Source organism: Cetorhinus maximus, chromosome 21 (genome assembly GCF_964194155.1).
Source record: "Cetorhinus maximus chromosome 21, sCetMax3.hap1.1, whole genome shotgun sequence".
In the NCBI taxonomy this organism is placed as follows: Eukaryota; Metazoa; Chordata; class Chondrichthyes; order Lamniformes; family Cetorhinidae; genus Cetorhinus; species Cetorhinus maximus.
Genome location: NC_135899.1, coordinates 23,408,618 through 23,431,760, shown reverse-complemented (window position 1 = coordinate 23,431,760; position 23,143 = coordinate 23,408,618). Strand labels below are relative to the sequence as shown.

The following is a 23,143-nucleotide window of genomic DNA, read 5'->3' as shown; positions in this document are numbered from 1 at the left end:
TTGCCTCCCCGCAGCAGAATACCCAGGCCGGAGGAACGAGAGTCGTTTCCGCCCGACCAGATCGATGGCCCATGGGACCACCATCGTGACCATTGCCTGTAGGAGCTGAGGTGTGGTATCGCACACTCCTGCAGAAACAACAGGTCAGCTTTGACCTTGGCTAGGTAGTCCAAGGTCGCAACACATCGCGTAGTAGATTCCTTGCCGTCCCATGCCACCTCTGAGAAAAGGGCCCGGCGTGGGCTGCAGCACACAGGCCAGCTACAAAATTCTGCCCCTGCCAGCCTCTCTTCCTGATCTCACTTGGAGCTAAAAATCAAGCCCACATGTGCCTCTCTCCACAGATGGTGCAAGACCTGCTGAGCATTTCCAGCATTTTCTACTTTTATCCTATCTTACAAGACTGTAGCTATGCTTCAAAAGTACTTTTATAGTTGTAAAGCGCTTTGGGATGTCCTTAAGTGGTGAGTGGCGCCAATAGAAATCAATGCTTTGGAGAGGGGAGGTGGCCCTTTCTGAAGCTGCCCAGACTAAAAATGGCGCCGCGCCGTTTCTTTCAAAGCGCGTGCGCCGTTTCCCACTCGCCTTGACTAAAGATGGAAGCAGGTGGCACCCTAGGTGCATGCCCCAATCCGGCAGCGCTTGCCCCGCCCCCTTCACGTGGCCGGGGTCGTTGTTGGGGGGGGGGGGGGTGCCTGCATGAAAGATGGCGGAGGTGCCTGCATGAAAGATGGCGGAGGTGAAGCCGTTTACAAGATAGCGCATGCCCAGTTCCCCGGCGTCGCGCGTGCTCCGCGGAGAGGGCCCCTGCTTTATGATCGCGGTGCAACCCGTGGGCTGGTCTTTTCGGCGGCGGATCCTGAGTGTGGCAGGTGAGGGAGGCCAGCGGGCGGCTTCTTCAATAGGGAAGGGACGGACATCCCGGCTCCGGGGAGCGGAATAACCCGGGAGAGGAGGATGGGTGTGAGAGAGAGAGAGAGGCACCTGGGGAGGGAGGGAGATTTTGGAGCGAGGTGGGAGTGGAAAGTGTGCCCGAAGCCTCTGAGCTAGGCCGCGGCCTCGGTGCCTGGTGAGGGCCGAGGCCGGGGAACGTGGAGTGGGTGGGTGGCTGGGGGAGAGGTGTGAGGGTCCCGAGTGGTCCCGGGGTTGGGGAGAGACTGGACCAAAAGCAGGAGACAGTTTAAATGGAGAGAGATTGGGGAGCTCGGTGGGTAGCGGGGTCTGGATGTCCGGGTACATGAAGCTGGTCTGCAGGCGCAGCGAGTGATGGGGAAGGTTAGTGAAATGTCCCCTTTTATTGCCATATAAACAAAGGGCAGTTTTAATGTAGCTGCACAGGGCCTTGGTACGAGCACTTTTGGAGGACTGTTTGGTCTCTACTTAAAAAAATGGGGACATGATCGCCTTAGAAGCAGCTCAGAGAAGGTTCACTCACCTCATTCCTGTGATGAAGGGCTTCTCTTATTAAGAAAGGTTGGCCTATCTCCGTTGGAGTTTGAAGAATGAGAGGTGATCTTATTGAAACATGCAAGATCCTGAGGGGATTTTATAAATTTGGGAACAGGAGGATGGTTCCACTTGTGGAAGAGCCTGGAACCAGGGGGTACAGTTTTGAGAAGGAGGCTCTCTTTCTCCCCCACCCCCACCCCCACTTTGAGACACAGATGAATTTTTTTTTTTCTGAGGGTCATTAGTATGTGGAATTCTCTTCCCCAGAGGAGTGGAGGATGGATCATTGAATTTATTCAAGGCAGAGTTAGACAAGACAGCTTTTTAATTGACAAGGGAATCCAGGGATAACGGGGGCAGATGGCAAAGTGGAGTTGAGACCACAGCCAGATCAGTCTTGATCTTATTGAATGGCGGAGCAGGCTTCAAGGGCCAAATGGTCTACTTGTACTCCTAAGTCTTATCTTCCGACATAAATGACCATCGGGTCCTGCTTTCCTCTGCTTATAAACTGCTCCCTCGCTATTCCAGGATCATCCTGCGATGCAAAGATAATCCCCCCACCGAAGCTTCTTAAGCCCTTGCAGTGTCCCTGCTATCTTCCACCTCTAACAAGTGCCAGGAGCTCAGGGACTCCTTTCTCACTTGAGATTGAGACTGTCTGATTGGCTGTGTTGCTCACATCAGCTCGGCTATTGGACTCTGCCCTGCCCAGGTCCTGAACCTACATTTTTCTCTCCTCTCGTGCCCTCACTGTGTTCGTCTTGCCCGTGAAACCCACCTCGACCCTATTTCCACTAAAAGTGCTCTGATCACCCAACTTGCCCTCCTGACCCCCCCCCCCCCCCCACACCCAGTGTTAGCCAGTATTGTAAACAATTTAATTCCATTTTCTCTTTATTGTCCATGCAGAAATTCATTTTGGGTACATTGCTTATTCATTAAAAAAAAGTCTGCATTGTTGTGTGATTGCTCGAGTATAAATGAATGATAACAGTAAAAGAAAGTAAATTGCCTGATAACAGAGATCTAAACTTAATTAAAATGTGTTTAAAAACTATTCCAATGCATTAAAATAAATCAGTCAATGAGTCTCAACCTGAGTGCATATCCATTCCTCAAACTCCTGTTAAAGATTCTTGTAGAGAAGGGCATGAGCGAGTTCAGGAACCAGTTTGTTCTGCATCAGAGAGGTTGTAGCGCTTTCCCTGAATGCACCGTGTAGTAATACTCAAACAAGGGGTTGATTCTCATTGTTCATGACATTCAATGGTTCCCGCTCTTTTCAGGCGTTAGGCGTTGTCCTCTCTCCTTTAAATCTGCCATCACACCTCACCAAAAGCCAATCCTGGGCTCCACCCTCGGTGCAAACTATAATCCCATCTCCAACTTCCGTTTCCTCTTTAAGGTCCTTAAATGTGTTGTCCCTCGCAAATCCGTTCCCAGAACTCCATGTTTGAATCCCTGTAATCAAAAGTCCGCCCCTGTCACAGTACCAACATGGCTCCTAGCAAAGTCACACATGACCTCCTATGTGACTGTGACAAAGGTAAACTCTTGCCCCTCGCCCTTCTCAACTTTCCTGCAGGCTTTGAGGCTTGGTTGACCACACCACCCTCCTTCAGTGCCCCTCCACTGTTGTCCAGCTGGGTGGGATTGCTCTCATTTGGTTCCACTCTCATCTATCTAATCGTAGTCAGAAAGTCACTTGCATTGGCTTCTCTTCCCACTTCTACACTGTTACAGTGTTAGTTTTCACATATAGGACCATAGAACACTACAGCACAGAAAACAGGCCATTCTAGTCTGTGCCGAAATATTATTCCGCTAATCCCATTGACCTGCACCCAGTCCATTACCCTCCAGACCTCTCCCATCCATGTATCTATCCAATTTATTCTTAAAACATAAGAGTGAGCCCGCATTTACCACGTCAGATGGCAGCTCGTTCCACACTCTCACCACTGTCTGAGTGAAGAAGTTCCCCTTAATGTTCCCCCTAAACCTTTCCTCTTTCACCCTAAAGCCATGTCCTTTCGTGTTTATTTCTCCTAATCTAAGTGGAAAGAGCCTACTCGCATTTACTCTGTCTATACCCCTCATAATTTTGTAAACTTCTATCAAATCTCCTCTCATCCTTCTATGCTCCAAGGAATAAAGTCCTAACCTGTTTAATCTTTCCCTGTAACTCAACTCCTTAAGACCCGGCAACATCCTAGTAAATCTTCTCTGCACTCTTTCAATCTTACTGATATCCTTCCTGTAGTTAGGCGACCAGAACTGCACACAATACTCCAAAGTTGGCTTCACCAATGTCTTATACAACCCCACCATAACATCCCAACTCCTATACTCAATATACGCTGACAAGACCCAGTTCTTCCTCACCGCCACCTTCTTTGACTCCACTGTTGCTAAATTATCAGATTATTTGTCTTAACATCCTGTACTGGATGAACAGATATTTCCCTTTAATTAAATATCGAGACTGAAGCCATTGTTTTGGTCCCCGCTCCAAACTGTTCTCTGGTGCTGTCTGAGACTGAACCGGTCTGTTCACAGTCATGGTGTCATATTATGTTAATGGTGCAATATAGCTGCAAGTTGCTGTGGGGGCTGGGGAAGGGGGGTGGGTAATGTGTGGTCAGAACTCACTCCTGGGTAGAGAGGGAATCAAACCCACTCCTGGGCTGAGATAGGGTTGCACTATCTTAGCTGCAAGTCCTTTGGATGAAATGAATAGAAGCCTTTGTCTGTTTAGGTAGATGGGAACAAGCAGAGAGTATTGGGTGGCTGGAGGAGTTTGGACTCAGGAGTTCTCTCTGAACCTACTCTGCAAATTCACACAACTTTATGGAAATAAGATAACATTAATGCTGGGAGTGTGATTGTGCAGAGATATATTGCTATTATATAATTTAATCCTGGGAGTGTGGTTGTGCAGAGATATATCGCTATTATATAAACTAATCCTGGGGGCAACAGATATGAAAGGGGACAGACTACAACACAAGAAATAGGAGCAGGAGTAGATGATCTTGGGCTTCAACTCCATTTCTCCACCTGTTCCCCATATCCCTTGATTCTCTGAAATCGAAAATCTGTCTATCCCGCCAGCCTTAAATAAATTCAACAATGGAGCGTGCACAACCCCATGTGGCAGAGAATTCTGAAGATTCGCAACCCTTTGAGTGAAGTAATTTCTCCTCATCTCAGTCCTGAATGATCGGCCCCTTATTCTGAGACTGTGCCCGTGTTCTAGATTCCCTGACTAGTGAAAGCACTCTGCGTCCACCCTATGAAGCCCCTTCAGAGTTTTGTAGATTTCAAAGAGATCACCTCTAATCCTTCTGAACCCCAGAGAATATAAACCCAATTTATTCAGCCCCTCGTCATAGGACAACCGCCTCATCCCAGAGACCAATTGAATGAACCTTTGTTGTACCGCCTCCAATGCAAGTCTGTCCTTTCTTAAATGTGGAGACCAAAGCTGCACACAGTTTTGCAAACGCAGTGCACTGGAGGGTTTTCTGTGCCCGTGTTAGGGTTTGGAGTTTTTGGCGGCTCTTGGTTTTAAGTTGGAAGTAGGCTGATGTCTTTTCTCTCTCTCTCTTTTTGCAGAATGACTGAGTGGGAGGGTGTGCCCGCAGTTGCAGAGACCCCCGAGATCAAACTCTTTGGCAAATGGAGCACGGACGATGTTCAGATCAATGACATTTCGCTGCAGGTGCGTGAAGCTTTTCCTGTTCCCTTGTGTGATGATCGGGTTTACCCCCTGTGCAAGACGATGGGCCCAGTGCCTGGTGGAATTTAGGATGGGGCCTGTTTCTTCTGAGCCTCTACCTTTATTGTTCTTCCCCCCCACCTCCGGGGCAGAGCTTCCAATGGGGGTGGGTAGGTGCTCTGCCTTTGCCCGCTTCCCCCTTGGTCGAAGAAGTAGGATTGTGCAGAACGGCCATGATGAAGGTACAGGGAAGGAAGGGAGAGCCTGGGACTGGTTTCTTAACAACAAGAAGTGAGGGCACCGTTTTAGTTAAAATGGTTGGCCCAACCATTTCACTGCAGGATGTCCATGGCGCACTATAGATCAAACCTGGAAGGAAGACTTGTGCCTTGAATTGTTGTAATGTGGGAATCGTGGCAGGCAATTTGAGCAGAGCAAACTCCTGCCAGTGGCATTGTGACAATGATGTTAGTCGGGGAATAACTATTGGCTTGGGCGCTGCGGGTAACTCTCCTGCTCTTCCTCAAAACACTGCCATTGGACCCCTTACGTCACCCTGAGAGCGTGGATAGAGCCTCAGTTTAGTGTCACACCTGAAAGATGGCACCCCCTCGGCTCAGCACTGCGCTGACAGTGTCGGCTGCGATTGTTGTGCTGAAGGCTCTGCAGTGGGAATTGAACCTGCAACCTCCTGATTCAGAGGAGAGTGTGTTCCCGACTGAGCTGTGGCTGGACACTCCTGTTGTTTAAATGACCTTGTTCCTGGGGATTTGGGGCTGGGTTAATGTCGGGGAAGACTCGCATTTGGAGTTGCTGCCTCACCACACTAGCAGCAGCAGCAGAGTTGGGCTTCAGAAATATCTGAGCCACCGACTAGATACTACGGCTGCAGGTTCCACGTGTGCCAGCACCTCAGTCGAGTGATAATTTCTCGCTGCACTGAGTACTGCCAGGCATTAGTTGAAGGTGGGCAAGGGAGTTCTCCCAGTGTTGTGACCAAGAATACCCCCTCTCAACCAAAGTCACCAGCAATAGATTCACTGCTTTTTTGCTGCACGTGAGTCTTTGTTGTGTACAACATAAGGTGTTGTGTTTGCCTGTGTAATAACAGCCCTTTGAATGTTAGATTGTTTCATGTCTTGGTAACTGGCTGTATGTAAGGTGAGCGTGCCTGTTGCTCATTGAGATCCCAGGAATGGTGAATGCTGACCCCTAGTGGCTTTTCCTGGAATCCCAGTCATCAGGCCACTTGTTGGAAAATGCAAAATGCATCCCTTGAGGCACTGGAACTTCCAGCTCTGCCAGGTGACATGCGACAGAAGTCACTGGTTGACCGCATCAGATAATTAGTGAGCGAGCTGGGCTTTTGGAGTGATCTGCTTTTTAGTTTATCAGTGCTCACTTTCCTTTCCAAATGATAAGCACAGCAACTACAGGCCAGTCGGTTTAACTTTGGTAGTGAGAAAGCTTCTAGAAACAATAATTCGGGACAAAATTGATAGTTACTTGGACAGCCTGGGCTCACCATTGACCAGAAAATGACTGGATCGGCCATTTCAATACTGTGGCGACAAGAGCAGGTCAGAGGCTGGGAATTCTGTGGAGAGTAACTCGCCTCCTGATTCCCCAAAGCTTGTCCACCATCTACAGGACACAAGTCGGGATTATGATGGAATACTCTCTACTTGCCTGGATGAGTGCAGCTCGAACAGCACTCAAAGCGTGACACCATCTAGGACAAAGCAGCCCACTTGATTGGCACCTCATCCCACCACCTTAAACTTTCACTCACTCAGTGGCAGCAGTTTGTACCATCTACAAAATGCAGTGCTGCAACTCACCAAGGCTCCTTTGACAGCATCTTCCAAACCCATGACCCCTACCAACAACAAGTGCAGAAAATGCATGGGAACACCACCATTTGCAAGTTTCCCATCAAGCCACACACCATCCTGACTTGGAATTATATCACCGTTCCTTCACTATCGCTGGGTCAAAGTCCCTCCCTAACAGTACTCTGGGTGCACCTATACCACATGGACTGCAGCGGTTGAAGGGGGCTTACTACCATGTTCTCAAGGGCAATTAGGGATGGGCAATAAATGCTGGCCTAGCCAAAGATACCCAGATCCCATGAAGGAATAAATAATTTTAAAAATGTGGGTTAATTAACTAGGGCCTTTTTGTTAAGGGAAAATCGTGTTTAACTAATTTGCCGGAGTTTTTTGATGAACTAACAGCGAGGGTTGTTGATAGCAGTGCTGTTGATGTGGTGTATGGATGTCCAAAAGGTGTTTGATACAGTGCCACACAACAGACTTGTGAGCAAAGTTATAGCTCTTGAAATAAAAGGGACAGTAGCAACGAGGATACAAAATTAGCTGAGTGACAGGGAACAGGGTAGTGGTTAATGAATATTTTTTGGATTGGAGGAAGGTTTGTAGTGAAGTTCCCCAGGGGTCAGTGCTGGGGAGCCTTGCTCTTCCTGATATATATTAATGGCCTTGACCTTGGTGTATGGGGCACAATTTCAAAGTTTGCATGATGGTACGAAACTTGGGAGCATTGTGAACTGTGAGGAGGATGGTATAGCACTTTAAAAAGACATAGACAGGATGGGCAAGTGGTAATGCAGAGAAATGTGAAGTGATTGATTTTGGTTGGAAGAACAGGGAGAGGCAGTAAAAGGTACAATTCTAAAGTGGGTATAGGAGCAGAGGGACTTGGATGTGCATGTGCACAAGTCATTGAAGTTGGGTGGAGAGAGTGGTTAATGGAGCATATGTTAACCTGGGGGCTTGGAGTACAGAAGCAAAGATGTTATGTTAAACTGTATAAAACACTAGTTTGGCTTTAACTGGAGTACTGCATCCAGTTCTGGCCACCGCACTTTAGGAAAGATGTGAGGGCACGAAAGCACCCAGGCTTTAAGAGAGGGTGCAGAAAATATTCATGAGAATGGTCCTAGGGATGAGGAACTTGAGTTACGCAGGTAGATTGAAAAAGTTGTAGCTGTTTCCCTTGGAGAAGCGAAGGCTGAGATTTGATCGAGGTATTCAAAACCATGAGGGATCTGGACAGAGTAGATAAGGAAAAACTATTCCCATTGGTGGAATGTGAGGGCACAGATTGAAGGTAATTCCTGTCGAATCTGCTTCCATCGCCTTATTGGGTGGTGCATTCCACATGATCAGAACTCGATGTGTAGTGTTTCTCCTCATCTCCCCTCCGACTAGTTTGTCAAGTTGCCTCCAGTTAAGTATGGTGCCTTGTTGAACTTCCTTTTTCTTTCCCCCACCCTCCAGGATTACATTGCTGTCAAGGAGAAATATGCCAAGTACCTCCCGCACAGCTCTGGGCGCTATGCTGCGAAACGTTTCCGTAAGGCCCAGTGTCCCATTGTGGAGCGTCTGACCAACTCCATGATGATGCACGGCCGGAACAATGGCAAGAAGCTGATGACCGTGCGGATTGTGAAGCACGCCTTCGAGATCATCCACCTACTGACTGGCGAGGTGAGCGGTGGAGGGGCTGGTAAGGAAAGGGGTTGGGTAGGACAGAATTCCACCCCCCTTGTCTTCCAAGAGAAAGATAAGGTGCAAAACCGACTTGATGTTTTTGGAGTTAGACCAGTGAGGTGGCTGATGTTTCCTTTATTCTCGAGCGCGCACGGGCATCATTTAAAATGCTGGTGAATTTTCTTATCCTGCTCGCAGTGAGCCAGGTATCTCGATATAGCCGACGGCTCAGCAAGTCAAACTGAGCCTTCACTGCCCCAGCTGTGGTAGTTGCCAGACAACTGGTCAGCACAAGTGTCTGCCACATTTCCTACATCTCTGCTTCCACCTCTTCCCATCCCTCCTAAAACAATGATAGATCCCCCTTGTTCTCACCTTCCACCCACCAGCCCCTGTGTTTGGCAGTCATTTTCCACCACCTCCAGCGTGATGCCACCACAAAACACATCTTCCCCCTCCCCTTTCAGCATTCCCTCTGTGATGCCTGGTCCACTGCCAGCACCCCGTCCCCTTCCCACAGCATCTTTCCATATAATTGCAGGAGGTGTAACACTTGCCCCTTTACCACCTCTCTCCTCACTGTCCAAGGCCGCAAACACTCCTCCTAGGTGAAGCAGCTATTCACTTTGTCTTCTTTCAGTCTGATTTATTGTATTTGCTGCCCCCAGTACATTGGTGAGACCAAATGTAGATAGGGTGACTGCTTTATGGAACACCCCTCTGTTCAGCCCACAAGCATGACCCTGAGCTCTCGGTCACCACCTGTCATTTCAATTCTCCACCTTGTTCTCACGCTGGCATCTCTGTCCTCAGTCTGCTGCACTGTTTCAGTGAAGCTCAACGTAACTCTGAGGAACAGCACCTCATCTTTCAGTTGGGAACTTTACAACCTCCAAGTCTTAGCACTGAGTTCCACAATTTCAGTCTGTAATCTCTGCCCCCATTTTGTTTCCTTCGTGTCTTTTGGTTTTTCTTTCATTCAGCAGCACACCTGCTTCAGGCATAACTTTTGTTTATTTTCTTGCCGCATCACCATTCTCTTTGGCCCTGGAAGACTAACTCTTCTGTCATTCAATTTCTCCTGACATTTATAATGTAAAGAAGGGCTCTGAAGAAGAGTCATACAGGCTCAGAACATTAACTTTGTTTCTCTCTCCATAGATGCTGCTGGACCTACTGAGGTTTTCCCAGCATTTTTTGTTTTTAATCTCCTGACTTTTACCCTATCTCAGGTCTACCTTTTACTCCTTGTCCTACCCAACCCTTGCTCAAACCCCTATTACAGCTCTAACTTTTCTCTGCTCTGAAGAAATGTTAACTCCGTTTCTCCATGGGCGCTGCCTGACCCACTGAGCATTTCCAGAATTTTCTGTTTTATTCCGCCTTAATCTTGCTGCTTTTTAGTTAGTCACAGCCATATGTTCTCTGCCTGCTTATACAGTATGGCCAGTAGATGGCCACCAACTTCACCTGTTAGATTTACAGAACAGAAAGAGACCATTTGGCTCAACAGGCTTGTGCCTGTTGGCAGCACTCTCCTCTGTGGTTGAGGCAGTTGTGGACTAGAGTTCCATTGAGCACAGTATCAAGGCTGATGCTTGGGTGCAGTACTTGAGGGAGTGCTGCACTGTCGGAGGTGCTGCCTTTCAGGTGAAATATTAGACTGAGGCCTTGTCTTTCCCCTTCAAGCTGATGTAAAAGATACCTTGGTATTATTTCGACGGAGCGCAAGGACGTTCTACTCTGTGTCCTGGGCAATATTACGCCCCCCCCCGCCCCCCGTGCAATCAACACTCAAATCATTTTCTGGTCCTTACCTCACTGCTGTTTGTGGGAGCTGGCTGTGCACAAATAGCCCCATCAGTGTAGTCTTCTATTCCTTTCTCCCTCATGTATTTATCCAGCTTCCCCTGAAATGTATCTGCTCTGTTCACCTCAACCGCTCTGGTAGCCAGTTCCACTCTCTGGGTAAAGCGGCTTCTCCTGAATTCCCAATTGGATTTATTGGTGACTAGTTTGTATTTATGGACACCAATTATGTACACCAGCCTTGCTCCCTGCCACTCAAAATGAGAAACATCTTTTCAATACCTACCCTGTTCAAGCCCTTGATAATGTTAAAGACCTCTTATTGTCAGCTCACCTCTCGGCCTTCTCTTTCTTCTCGAGACCAAAAGGCTGCAAGATTGGGCTTGGAGTTTGGGTAAATGAACAGAATGGGCCTGTTGTTCTTAGGCTGTGAGCAGCACTGAGAAGTTCACACCTGTTGCCTATTCCTAGGGATCCTGAGAAATGGATTGCTGCTTGCTGTGGTGGGGCTTGAATTCTGGGTCTCTTTTTTTAGCATCGTAACCACTAATCCAACTGGCTCTGTTGCCAAGGTGTGAGGAAGCGTGGCCAGTTCTGAACTACGATGAGTAGTTGGCTTACAGCTGGGGTGTTACTGTGATCTGTGATGAATGCTTTGAGCTCCGTGTGTTAACCGTGTCCTTGTGCTGTTCAGAACCCACTACAGGTACTGGTGAATGCCATCATCAACAGCGGCCCTCGTGAAGACTCCACCCGTATTGGCCGCGCTGGCACTGTCAGGAGGCAGGCTGTCGACGTGTCCCCGCTGCGGCGTGTTAACCAGGTATAGGGGGTGGGTGGGGGGCACTGGTTTTCATAAGGGAGATGCTTTGTCCGAGTAGTGCTTGGATTTTTGTGCGCAAATGAATTTGGGCCATGCAGTTGAGCAGGATTTCGCAGCTTTCTGCAGCGCATTCAGCTTGGTGCAGAGAAAATCACGTTGGAGTCAAATACTGGATGGCTTCCAGAACCATTGACAGATTGGGCCTTGAGAAATATGTTTGTTGTTCCCTCTGGCTGCTCTCCACACTACAACAGCTGCCAGGTTTGGGGAAGTGCTTTCACTGTCCATACAGGGAGCTCTTTTGTGTAAATTCAACCAATTAGCAAGACGTGTGCAGCGAACTAGATATTTAACATCTCTTGCTGTTAATCCCCAGGCCCACTCGCATTTTCCACACACAGCTGCTGCCTGCTGCAGAGCCATATGTGTCCATTAATCACTAGGCACCAAGTGATGAGGCCATTCAGCACTTTGAATCTATTCTAGCATTCAGTTAGATCATGGCTGATTTGGTATTTTAAACTGCATTTATCCACCTTGTTTCTGTAACCCTTAATACCCTTGGACATCAAATATTGGCCTGTCTCGTGTTTTGAAAGTTGCTTGGCGTAGGATTTGACCATGCAGTCCGCCGCTTCAGTATCGCACTGAGGGAGTGCTGCATTGTTAGAGGTGCCATCTTTTGGATTGGACCTGTTAGAAGCCTCCAGTTGCTTGTTTGAGTTGGAGATGAAAGATCACATGGCACTGTTGAAGGAACATCATGGCAGTTCTCTGTCTTGGCTGACCACCGAACCAACTGATTAACCAGTCATTGGGCTTGCTTTATGGGAGCTTGTGTGAAAATTGGGCACAAAGTGCTTTTGGGGCCGTCTGGAAGTTATGAAAGGGGCTATAACAAGTCATTCTCCTTTTCTGGGGCGTCCCGGGAATGCGAAAGATGTAACATAAATGCAAACCTCTCCATTTGTAACACAGCACTATAGATATTGGCTCCTGGATTGGAGTAGGAGCTAGTCGCTTGTGGGGGTTTGCACCCCTGAAATGGGTGGAGGTGCTCACAAGCGCTTTCTGTCGCATATTTGAAGTCTCTGATTTTTTTTTTTTCACAGGCTATCTGGTTGCTATGTACTGGGGCCAGGGAGGCTGCATTTAGGAATATTAAAACCATCGCAGAGTGTCTGGCTGATGAACTGATCAATGCTGCTAAGGTAAGCCGCTGTGGCAGAGAAGAACTGTGTTTTCTTTTTTAAAAAAACAGAAAATGTCCCTGTTAATGGCAGTGCTTGAGGCTCGGGCTGGGTCACCTTCTGCAGTGCAAGGGAGGGGAAAGAAAACTACTGTAAACAAGGGAGTGTCCCTGCCAGAATGAGGTGGTTTATTGGCCCTGTGAAGGGTCCTATCACTGACTTCTTTGCTGCCTCTCAAAGGACTTGCTGTGTCATTCTGAGTTTGTTCAAAACTTTCTTTTGTGTTTGCCGATTATGAAAATTGCAAATCACTGGACCACTCTGCACGTCACGTGGAAGGCCATTTTCCCCATAATTGGCAAAAAGACTAGAGAGGTGATGAGTGTTTTTTTAAACCAGGCAGTTTTGTGTCTGAAAGGGCAGTGGAAACAGATTAAATGCTAACTTTTAAAAGGGAACTGGACTTGGAAAAAGAATGATATTTCATGGTGAGAGAGTGGGGAGCGGCACGAATTGGGCTCGTTCTTTCCCAAGAACTGACATTGGCGCGATGGGTTGGACAGCCTTCTCTTTGTGTGCCTGTTGATTGAATTGCTGAGGTGGACTCTGCATTTTAGAATGCTTATCTCAGCGGGTAATAAACTCCCTTATGTCTGAACTTCCCCTGAGCCCTTCTGAAGGTTTTCTGGGATAAATAGGCTGAATTATTTTATTTTACAACATCCTCCTGCCTTGCCTTCGGTGGTATTCCTCCTCGCCTCAATCTGTGGGTCGGGCATTGATCTCAGTCTAGGCTGACTGTCACCCACCCACCCAGCCTACCTGCCCTGAACACTATTCGGGAGCGCTACTTACAGCAGGTGCCATTTAAGGAATGCCTGTGTAGATTGTGGTTAAAGATCCCATTTCTTGAAAGGCACATCGAGGTCTATCGAGTGTTCTGGCCAACATTCCTCCCTTGCCAAACACCATTTATTAAAAAAAATAGTGTGAATGCTTGCGTGTTTTGATACTTATCTGACTTGCCGTGCAATTACTAAGCTGCTTTCTCATGCTTGACTGCCCCTCCCGCTTGCATTCACACATGAGTTTCTGAACCAGTTGATTGTATAAATCAGAAGCAGTCCTGGTTCTCACTGGGTCACTCTGGATTTGCCTGTCCTGAAATTACTCCTACAATGAGTACTTCTCCCATTTGACCCTGAGCCTATTTCTTGCTGCTTGTGGCGAGCTTGCATAAGAGTTAAAAGCAGCAAATTGAAAGGCGCTTTCTCTTACAGTCAGGTACACAGCCTGAATTGTGAATCTGATTGTGTGTGACCCATGACAGCTGCCTTCATCTTTTCCTGAGAACTTGGCATCTGGACCTTGTCTTTATTCAGTCCTCCCTCCCTCTTTTTTTGTACATACAAGTTCTCTGAAAGTAGTCACTGTTAGCCTTTTCCTTGACAAGGTTGGGTGAATGGATGGGGTGGAATTTGTAACTGCAAAAAAAAAAAAATGGCTACAGCAGGTGTTCCCAAGCTGTCTAGGCAGTGCCCTGGTTATTAATGATTCACTCTTGTCATTCACAGGGTTCCTCCAACTCTTACGCCATCAAGAAGAAGGATGAGCTGGAGCGTGTGGCCAAGTCTAACCGTTAGTTTTGTAACGTCTGGGCATCTGAATTCTCTAATAAAAGTGTTGAAAAGATACCTTGTCTCTTACGCCCTTCATAAGATAACAGTTCAGAACAGTGCGGGGGATGGATGGTCTGTGCTTTGGCAGTGCACTGTTAACTAGATTGTGTCAGTTGTGGCTCAGTTGGTACTATTCTCACCTCCTGAGTTGCAAGGTTCCAAGTTCAAGTCCCACTCCAGGACTTGAGCTCAAAAATCTAGGCTTATATTCCACTGCAGTGCTGGGGGAGGGCAGCGTTATTAGAGGCCCCATGTTTTAAGATATTAAACAGAGACCTCGTCTGCCCCTCAGGTGAATGTGAGAGATCCCGTGGCAGTATATTTCAGAGAAGAGCAGGGGAGTTATCCCTGGTGTCCTAGCCAATATTTATCCTGCCAGTCACATCATTAAAAACACATTATCTGATCAGTATTGCTAATGTTGGGGAGTTATGGTGTACAAATTGGCTGCTGTGTTTTCTACAATGCATTGGCAAAAGAAACAATGGCAAAGTGAGGAAAAGCATTTTTATGCAGCGGGTGGTTAGGATCTTGGAGTGCACTGCCTGAGCATGTGGTGGAGGCAGATCAATCGAGGCTTTCGAAAGGGAATTGGATAGTTACCTGAAGAGAAAATTTGCAGAGCTACAGAGAAAGTGCCAGGGGAGTAGGATGAGATGAGTTGTTCTCACAGAGAACCAAGAAAGACACAAAAGATGTAGGAGCAGAAGTAGGCCATTCGGCTCATCGAGTCTGCTCCGCCACTCAACGAGATCATGGCTGATCTCGATAATCCTCATCTCCACTTTTCCCCCATAACCCTTGATTCCCTTACTGATTAAAAATCTGTCTATTTCCACCTTGAATATACTTTACGACCCAGCCTCTACAGCCCTCTGCGGTAAAGAATTCCACAGATTCACCACCCTCTGAGAAGAAATTCCTCCTCATCTCTGTTTTAAATAGGCAACCCCTTATTCTGAGATTATGCCCTCTCGTCCTAGACCCTCCCACACGGGGAAACAACCTCTCAATATCTACAGTGTCAAGCCCCCTAAGAATTTTCTATGTTTCAATAAGGTCGCCTCTCATTTTTCTAAACTCCAATGAGTCCAACCTACTCCACCCCCTCATAAAATCCCTGCATACCAAGGATCAACCCAGTGAACCTTCTCTGGACTGCCTCCAATGCCAGTTTATCTTTCCTTAGATAAGGGGACCAAAACTGTTCACAGTAATCTAGATGTGGTTTAACTAGTGTCTTGTATAGTTTCAGCAAGACTTCCCTGTTTTTATACTCCATTCCCTTTGAAATAAAGGCCAACATTCCATTTGCCTCTCCTATTACCTGCTGAACTTGTATGTTAGCTTTTTGTGATTCATGCATGACAACCCCCAAATCCCTCTGTGCTGCAGCTTTCTGCAGTCGTTCTCCATATTCAGCTCCTCCACTCTTTCTGCCAAAGTGCATAACCTCACATTTTTCCCACATCATATTCCATCTGCCAGGTTTTTGCCCACTCGCTTAACCTGTCTATATCCCTCTGTAGACGATGGGCAGAATGCTTGCCTCCTGTGTTGTAACAATTCAATGGCTCTTTAGGACACTTAGTACTTTTATTTATCTTTTGGTGGTTTAGTATGTGATCTCTGCAATCATAGAACCATAGAACACTACAGCACAGAAAACAGGCCATTCGGCCCTTCTAGTCTGTGCCGAAATATTATTCCGCTAGTCCCATTGACCTGCACCTAGTCCATAACCCTCCAGACCTCTCCCATCCATGTATCTATCTAATTTATTCTTAAAACTTAAGAGTGAGCTCACATTTACCACGTCAGATGGTAGCTCGTTCCACACTCTCACCACTCTGAGTGAAGAAGTTCCCCCTAAACCTTTCCCCTTTCACCCTAAAGCCATGTGCTCTCGTGTTTATTTCTCCTAATCTAAGTGGAAAGAACCTACTCGCATTTACTCTGTCTATACCCCTCACAATTTTGTAAACTTCTATCAAATCTCCCCTCATTCTTCTACGCTCCAAGGAATAAAGTCCTAACCTGTTTAATCTTTCCCTGTAACTCAACTCCTTAAGACCCGGCAACATCCTAGTAAATCTTCTCTGCACTCTCAATCTTACTGATATCCTTCCTGTAGTTAGGCGACCAGAACTGCACACAATACTCCAAAGTTGGCCTCACCAATGTCTTATACAACCTCACCATAACATCCCAACTCCTATACTCAATACTTTGTTTTATGAAGGCCAGTATGCCAAAAGCTTTCTTTACAACCTTGTCTACCTGTGACGCCACTTTCAGGGAATTATGTATCTGAACTCCCAGATCCCTTTGTTCCTCCGCACTCCTCAGTGCCCTACCATTTACTGTGTATGTCCTACCTTGGTTTGACCTTCCAAAATGTAACACCTCACACTTTTCCGCATTAAATTCCATCTGCCATTTTCTGGCCCATTTTTCCAGTTGGTCCAGATCTCTGCAAGCTTTGAAAGCCTTCCTCACTGTCCACAACGCCTCCAATCTTAGTGTCATCAGCAAACTTGCTGATCCAATTCACCACATTATCATCCAAATCATTGATATAGACAACAAACAACAATGGTCCCAGTACAGATCCCTGAGGCACATCACTAGTCACAGACCTCCAGTCTAGAAGCAATCATCCACTACCACTCTCTGTCTTCTCCCACACAGCCAATTTCGAATCCAGTTTACAACCTCTCCATGGATACCAAGTGTCTGAACCTTCTGAACTAACCTCCCATGTGGGACCTTGTCAAAGGCCTTACTAAAGTCCGTGTAGACAACATCCACAGCCTTTCCTTCATCTACTTTCTTGGTAACCTCCTCGAAAAACTCTACAAGGTTCGTTAAACACGACCTACCACGCACAAAGCCATGCTGACTATCCTTAATCAGCCCTTGGCTGTCCAAATAATTATATATCCGATCTCTCAGAACACCTTCCAATAATATACCTACTACTGACGTCAGGCTCACTGGCCTGTAATTACCTGGTTTACTTTTGGAGCCTTTTTTAAACAACGGAACAACATGAGCTACCCTCCAAACCTCCGGCACCTCACCCGTGGCTAAGGACATTTTAAATATTTCTGCCAGGGCCGCTGCAATTTCTACACTAGTCTCCCTCAAGGTCCGAGGGAATATCATGTCAGGCCCGGGGGATTTATCTACCTTTATTCGCTGTAAGGCAGCAAGCACCTCCTTTTAATCTCGAAATGTTCCATGAAACTACTGCTTGTTTCCCTTCCTTCCTTATACACTACGCCAGTTTCCTGAGTAAATACTGATGCAAAAAAACTGTTTAAGATCTCCCCCATCTCGTGAGGCTCCACACATAGACGACCACTCTGATCTTCAAGGGGACCAAATGTGTCCCTTACTATCCTTTTAGTCTTAATATACTTGTAGAAACCCTTCGGGTTTATCTTCACATTATCTGCCAAAGCAACCTCATGTCTTCTTTTTGCCTTCCTGATTTCCTTTTTTAGTATTTTCTTATATTTTCTATACAAGTACCTCATTTGCTTCTTGTTGCCTATACCTGCTATACACCTCTCTCTTAACCAGATTGCCAATATCCCTTGAAAACCAAGGTTCCCTATGCCTGTTAACTTTGCCTTTAATCCTGACAGGAACATGCAAACTCTGCACTCTCAAAATTTCGCCTTTGAATGCCTTCGACTTATTGAACACATCCTTGCCAGAAAACAACTTATCCCAATCCACTCTTCCTAGATCCTTTCTCATTTCCACAAAATTGGCCTTTCTCCAATTTAGAATCTCAACTCGAGGACCAGACCTATCCTTATCCATAATTAGCTTAAAACTAATGACATTGTGGTCACTGGACCCAAAATGTTCGCCTGCACATACTTCTGTCACCTGACCTGTCTGGTTCCCTAATCGGAGATCAAGTATTGCATCCTCTCTCGTTGGTACCTCTATATATTGATTTAGAAAACTTTTCTGAACACATTTGACAAACTCCAAGCCATCCAGCCCTTTTACAGTATGGGAGTCCCAGTCAATATGTGGAAAGTTAAAATCTCCTATCACAACCTTGTTTCTTACGTCGGTCTGCTATCTCTCTACAAATTTGCTCCTCCAATTCTCTCTGACTATTGGGCGGTCTATAATACAACCCTATTAGTGTGGTCACACCTTTCCCATTCCTCAGCTCCACCCATATGGCCTCTGTAGACGAGCCCTCCGGGCTGTCCTGCTTATGCACAGCTGTGATATTTTCCCTGACCAGTAATGCCACTCCTCCCCCTTTCATCCCTCCCCCTCTATCATGTCTGAAACAACAGAACCCAGGAACATTGAGCTGCCAGTCCTGCCCCACCTGCAACCAAGTCTCACTAATAGCAATAATGTCGTAATCCCACGTGCCAATCCACGCCCTAAACTCATCTGCCTTTCTGACAATACTCCTTGCATTGAAATAGATGCACCTGAGAACATTTCTGTCATGTACGGACCCTTGATTTCTGTCTATACATGCATTCCTCGCCTGACCTTTATCCTCCTCCACCTCACTATCTGCTCTAACACTCTGGTTCCCCTCCCCCTGCAAATCTAGTTTAAACCCCCTGGAGCAGCACTAGCAAACCTACCCGCAAGGATGTTAGTCCCCCTTCAGTTCAGGTGCAAACCGTCCTGTTGGAACAGGTCCCACCTTCCCTGGAACAGAGCCCAATTGTCAAGAGTCATGAAGCCCTCTCTCCTGCACCATCTCCTTAGCCACGTATTTAGCTGCATTATCCTCCTATTTCTAGCCTCACTAGCACATGGCACGGGTAGCACTCCTGAGATCGTAACCCTGGAGGTCCTGTCCTTCAAATTTGCACCTAACTCCCTAAACTCTCTTTGCAGGACCTCCTCCTCCTTCCTATCCACGTCATTGGTCCCTACATGGACCACGACATCTGGCTGCTCACCCTCCCTCCTGAGAATACTGAGAACTCGATCCGAGATATCGCGGACCCTGGCACCAGGGAGGCAACAGACCATCCGGGATTCTCGATCACTCTCACAGAACCTCCTATCTGTCCTCCTAACTATCGAATCCCCTATTACTACTGCTCTCCTCTTTTCCCTCCTTCCTTTCTGAGCTGAGGGTCCAGCCTCGGTGCCAGAGACGCGACCACTACAACTTGTCCCAGGTAGGTCGTCCCCACCAACAGTATCCAAAACGGTATACCTATTGTTGATGGGAACAGCCACAGGGGTGCTCTGCTCTTTCTGTCTATTCCCCTTCCCTCTCCTGACATTCACCCAGCTGCCTGCCTCCTGACTTTTAGGGGTGACTGTCTCCCTGAAACTCCTGTCTATTACTGCCTCTGCCTCCTGTATGATGTGAAGTTCATCCAGCTCCATCAGTGGGGAAGTGATTCATAAGAGGCTGCTGACTAATCTGATACCTTGCCTTTTAATTTAATTCTTTCATGGGATGCGGGTGTCCCTTGCAAGGCCAGCATTTTTTTTTTTTTTTTTGTAAAAATATACTTTATTCATAAAAAATCTTCAATCACATTCAAAACCATTTCAAAAACAACATTACAAGGGTACAATCCAGGTTAAACTTTTACAAAATGTATCACCAGGTGCATCAGTACAAACAATATTACAATCATTTACAGCCTTTCATTTTGATCTGTACAGCCCGAGGGGCTCTAAACAGTTCCCAGTCTCTCGGTGCGCTGTGGTAGAAAGGTCTTAGACAGCGACCCTTCCCCATTGCGCCTTTGCGGCAGCTGCCCCAAGCTTTAGTGCGTCCCTCAGCACGTAGTCCTGGACTTTGGATTGTGCCAGTCCGCAACAATCGGTCGGGGACAACTCTTTGTGCTGGAAGACCAACAAGTTTCGGGCAGACCAAAGCGCGTCTTTCACCGAGTTGATGATCCTCCAGCTGCAGTCGATGTTTGTCTCGGTGTGTGTCCCTGGGAACAGCCCGTAGAGCACAGAGTCCTGTGTCACAGAACTGCTCGGGATGAACCTCGACAGCAACCACTGCATCTCTCTCCAGACTTTCTTTGCAAAGGCACAATCCACAAGGAGGTGAACAACGGTCTCTTCCCCACCACAGCCACCTCGAGGGCAACGTGCAGAGGGGGTGAGACTCCTGGCGTGTAGGAAGGATCTGACGGGGAGGGCCTTTCTCACCACCAGCCAAGCTACGTCTTGGTGCTTGTTGGAAAGTTCTGGCGATGAGGCATTCTGCCAAATGACTTTGACAGTCTGCTCGGGGAACCATCCCACAGGGTCCACCCTCTCCTTTTCCCTCAGGGCCTCTAGGACGTTACGTGCTGACCACTGCCTGATGGACTTGTGGTCAAAGGTGTTTTTCTGCATAAATTTTTCCACCAGGGACAGGTGGTACGGCACGGTCCAACTACTTGGAGCGTTCCGCGGCAGCGTGGCCAGACCCATCCTTCGCAACACCGGGGACAGGTAGAACCTCAGCACGTAGTGACACTTGGTGTTTGCGTACTGAGGGTCTACGCACCGCTTGATGCAGCCACACACAAAGGTGGCCATCAGTATGAGGGCGATGTTGGGCACGTTTTTTCCCCCTTTATCTAGAGGCTTGTACATCGCGTCCCTGCAGACACGATCCATTTTCGACCTCCAGATAAAGCGGAAGATGGCTCGAGTGATCGCCATCGCGCAGGAGTGTGGAATGGGCCAGACCTGCGCCACGTACAGCAACAGCGAGAGTACCTCACACCTGATGACCAGGTTCTTACCCGCAATGGAGAGGGAGCGTCGCTCCCACATGCCCAGTTTCCTTTTCACCATAGCCACTCGCTCCTTCCAGTTTCTAACGCATGCCCCGGTCCCTCCGAACCATATCCCCAGCACCTTCAGGCCGTCAGCCCTGACAGTGAAGGGGACAAAGGATCGGTCAGCCCAGTTCCCAAAGAACATGGCCTCGCTCTTCCCACGATTTACCTTGGCTCCCGAGGCCAGTTCGAACTGGTCGCAGACGTGCATCAGTCTGCGCACCGACAGCGGATCCGAGCAGAAGACGGCGACGTCGTCCATGTACAGGGAGGCTTTTACCTGAGTGCCTCCACTGCCTGGGATCGTCACTCCTCTTATGCCCGGATCCTTCCTGATGGACTCGGCAAAGGGTTCTATGCAGCACACGAAAAGGACAGGCGAGAGAGGACAGCCCTGCCTGACTCCAGATTTGATCGGAAAGCTATCTGTTTCCCACCCATTGATTGAGACTGCGCTACTGATGTTAGTGTAGAGCAGTTGGATCCAATTTCGAATTCCCTCCCCAAACCCCATTTTGGAGAGCACATCCCCCATGTAGGTGTGCGATATTCTGTCAAAGGCCTTCTCCTGATCCAAGCTGATGAGGCAGGTATCCACACCCCTGTCCTGTACATAGGCAATCGTATCCCTGAGCAGCGCCAGGCTGTCAGAGATCTTCCTGCCTGGCACAGAGCAGGTCTGGTCAGGGTGAATCACCAATTCCAGAGCGGATTTGACCCGGTTGGCGATGACCTTGGACAGAATCTTATAGTCCACATTCAACAGTGAAATGGGTCGCCAATTTCTAATTTCCTCCCTTTCCCCCTTGTGCTTGTAGATGAGGGTGATGATGCCTTTCCTCATGGATTCTGACATGCTGCCGGCCAGGAGCATACTCTCGTACACTTCTAGCAGGTCTGGGCCGATCAAGTCCCACAGAGCCGAATACAACTCCGCCGGCAGGCCGTCGCTTCCGGGGGTTTTACTCTTCTCGAAGGACTCGAGGGCCTTAGTCAGTTCGTCAGGAGTTAGCGGTTTGTCTAGGCTCTCCCGCGTACTGTGGTCTAAGACCTCCGTGATAGAGGACAGGAAGGACTGGGAGGCCGTGCTGTCCGTGGGCTTCACGTCATACAGACCGGCATAAAAGGATTTGCTGATCCTCAGAATGTCGGACCGTGATGACTTTACTGAGCCGTCTTCTTCCTTCAGGCTGCTGATCGCAGAGCGCTCTCTGTGTACCTTTTGGAAGAAGAAACGTGAGCACGTCTCATCCTGCTCCACGGAGCGGACTCTGGAACGGAAGATGATCTTGGAGGCCTCCGAGGCAAAGTGCGAGGCTTGCTGGCCCTTCACCTCTTGGAGCTCCTCCTTGACATCGACCCCCATCGACTGCAGCCGGAGCAGATTCTGCATCTTTTCCTGGAGTCGGGACATTTCCCTCTGTTCCTTTCTAGCTTTCTGGGTGCCTTTGCGGATGAAAAACCTCTTGATGCTTCCCTTGATCACTTCCCACCAGTGTGTCAGGGACTCAAAGAGGGGTTTCACGGTTCTCCAACCTTTGTAATCCCTCTTGAGCTCCTCAATGTTCTCTGGGGTCAGCAGTTGCACATTTAGCTTCCATGCCCCCCTGCCCACCCTCAGGTCTTCCTCCAAGTGGCAGTCCGCCAGTAGGAGGCAGTGGTCAGAGAAGAACACCGGCTTGACGTCGGTGGATCTGACTGTGAATGCACGGGACACAAACAGGAAGTCTATCCTGGAACGAATGGACCCGTCTGGCCGCGACCAGGTGTATCTACGCTGCGCTCCGTCTGCAGGGTTGCTGAAGACGTCGTGCAGCTTGGCATCCTTAACTGTTTCCATCAGGGATCTGGACGTAGCGTCCAATCTGCTTCCGGCCCTGCCGGATCGTCCAGCCGCATCGATGATGCAGTTGAAGTCCCCGCCCAGAATGACCGGCCTGGAGGTCGCCAGCAGCAGTGGGAGCTGCTGAAAAACCTCCAGCCGCTCAGCCCCTTGTGCCGGGCCGTACACGTTAATTAACCGGAGTGGAGCGTTCTTGTACATTACGTCTGCTACCAGGAGTCGCCCGCCCACCACCTCCTTGACCTCGGAGACGGTGAAGTTGCCTCCCCGCAGCAGAATACCCAGGCCGGAGGAACGAGAGT

The 23,143-nt window shown here is 48.2% G+C and overlaps 1 protein-coding gene across 1 annotated transcript; it reads left to right on the top strand.

Annotated features, from left to right (window-relative positions):
- Nucleotides 1–787: 787 nt before the first annotated feature.
- On the top strand, nucleotides 788–14,207 carry rps5 (ribosomal protein S5). Its single transcript, XM_078566735.1, has 6 exons — nucleotides 788–872; nucleotides 5,071–5,176; nucleotides 8,479–8,688; nucleotides 11,195–11,323; nucleotides 12,436–12,534; nucleotides 14,088–14,207. The coding sequence occupies exons 2-6, from the start codon at nucleotides 5,072–5,074 to the stop codon at nucleotides 14,154–14,156; spliced, it is 612 nt and encodes a 203-aa protein (XP_078422861.1). The 5' UTR covers nucleotides 788–872; nucleotide 5,071; the 3' UTR covers nucleotides 14,157–14,207.
- The last annotated feature ends 8,936 nt before the right edge of the window (nucleotides 14,208–23,143 follow it).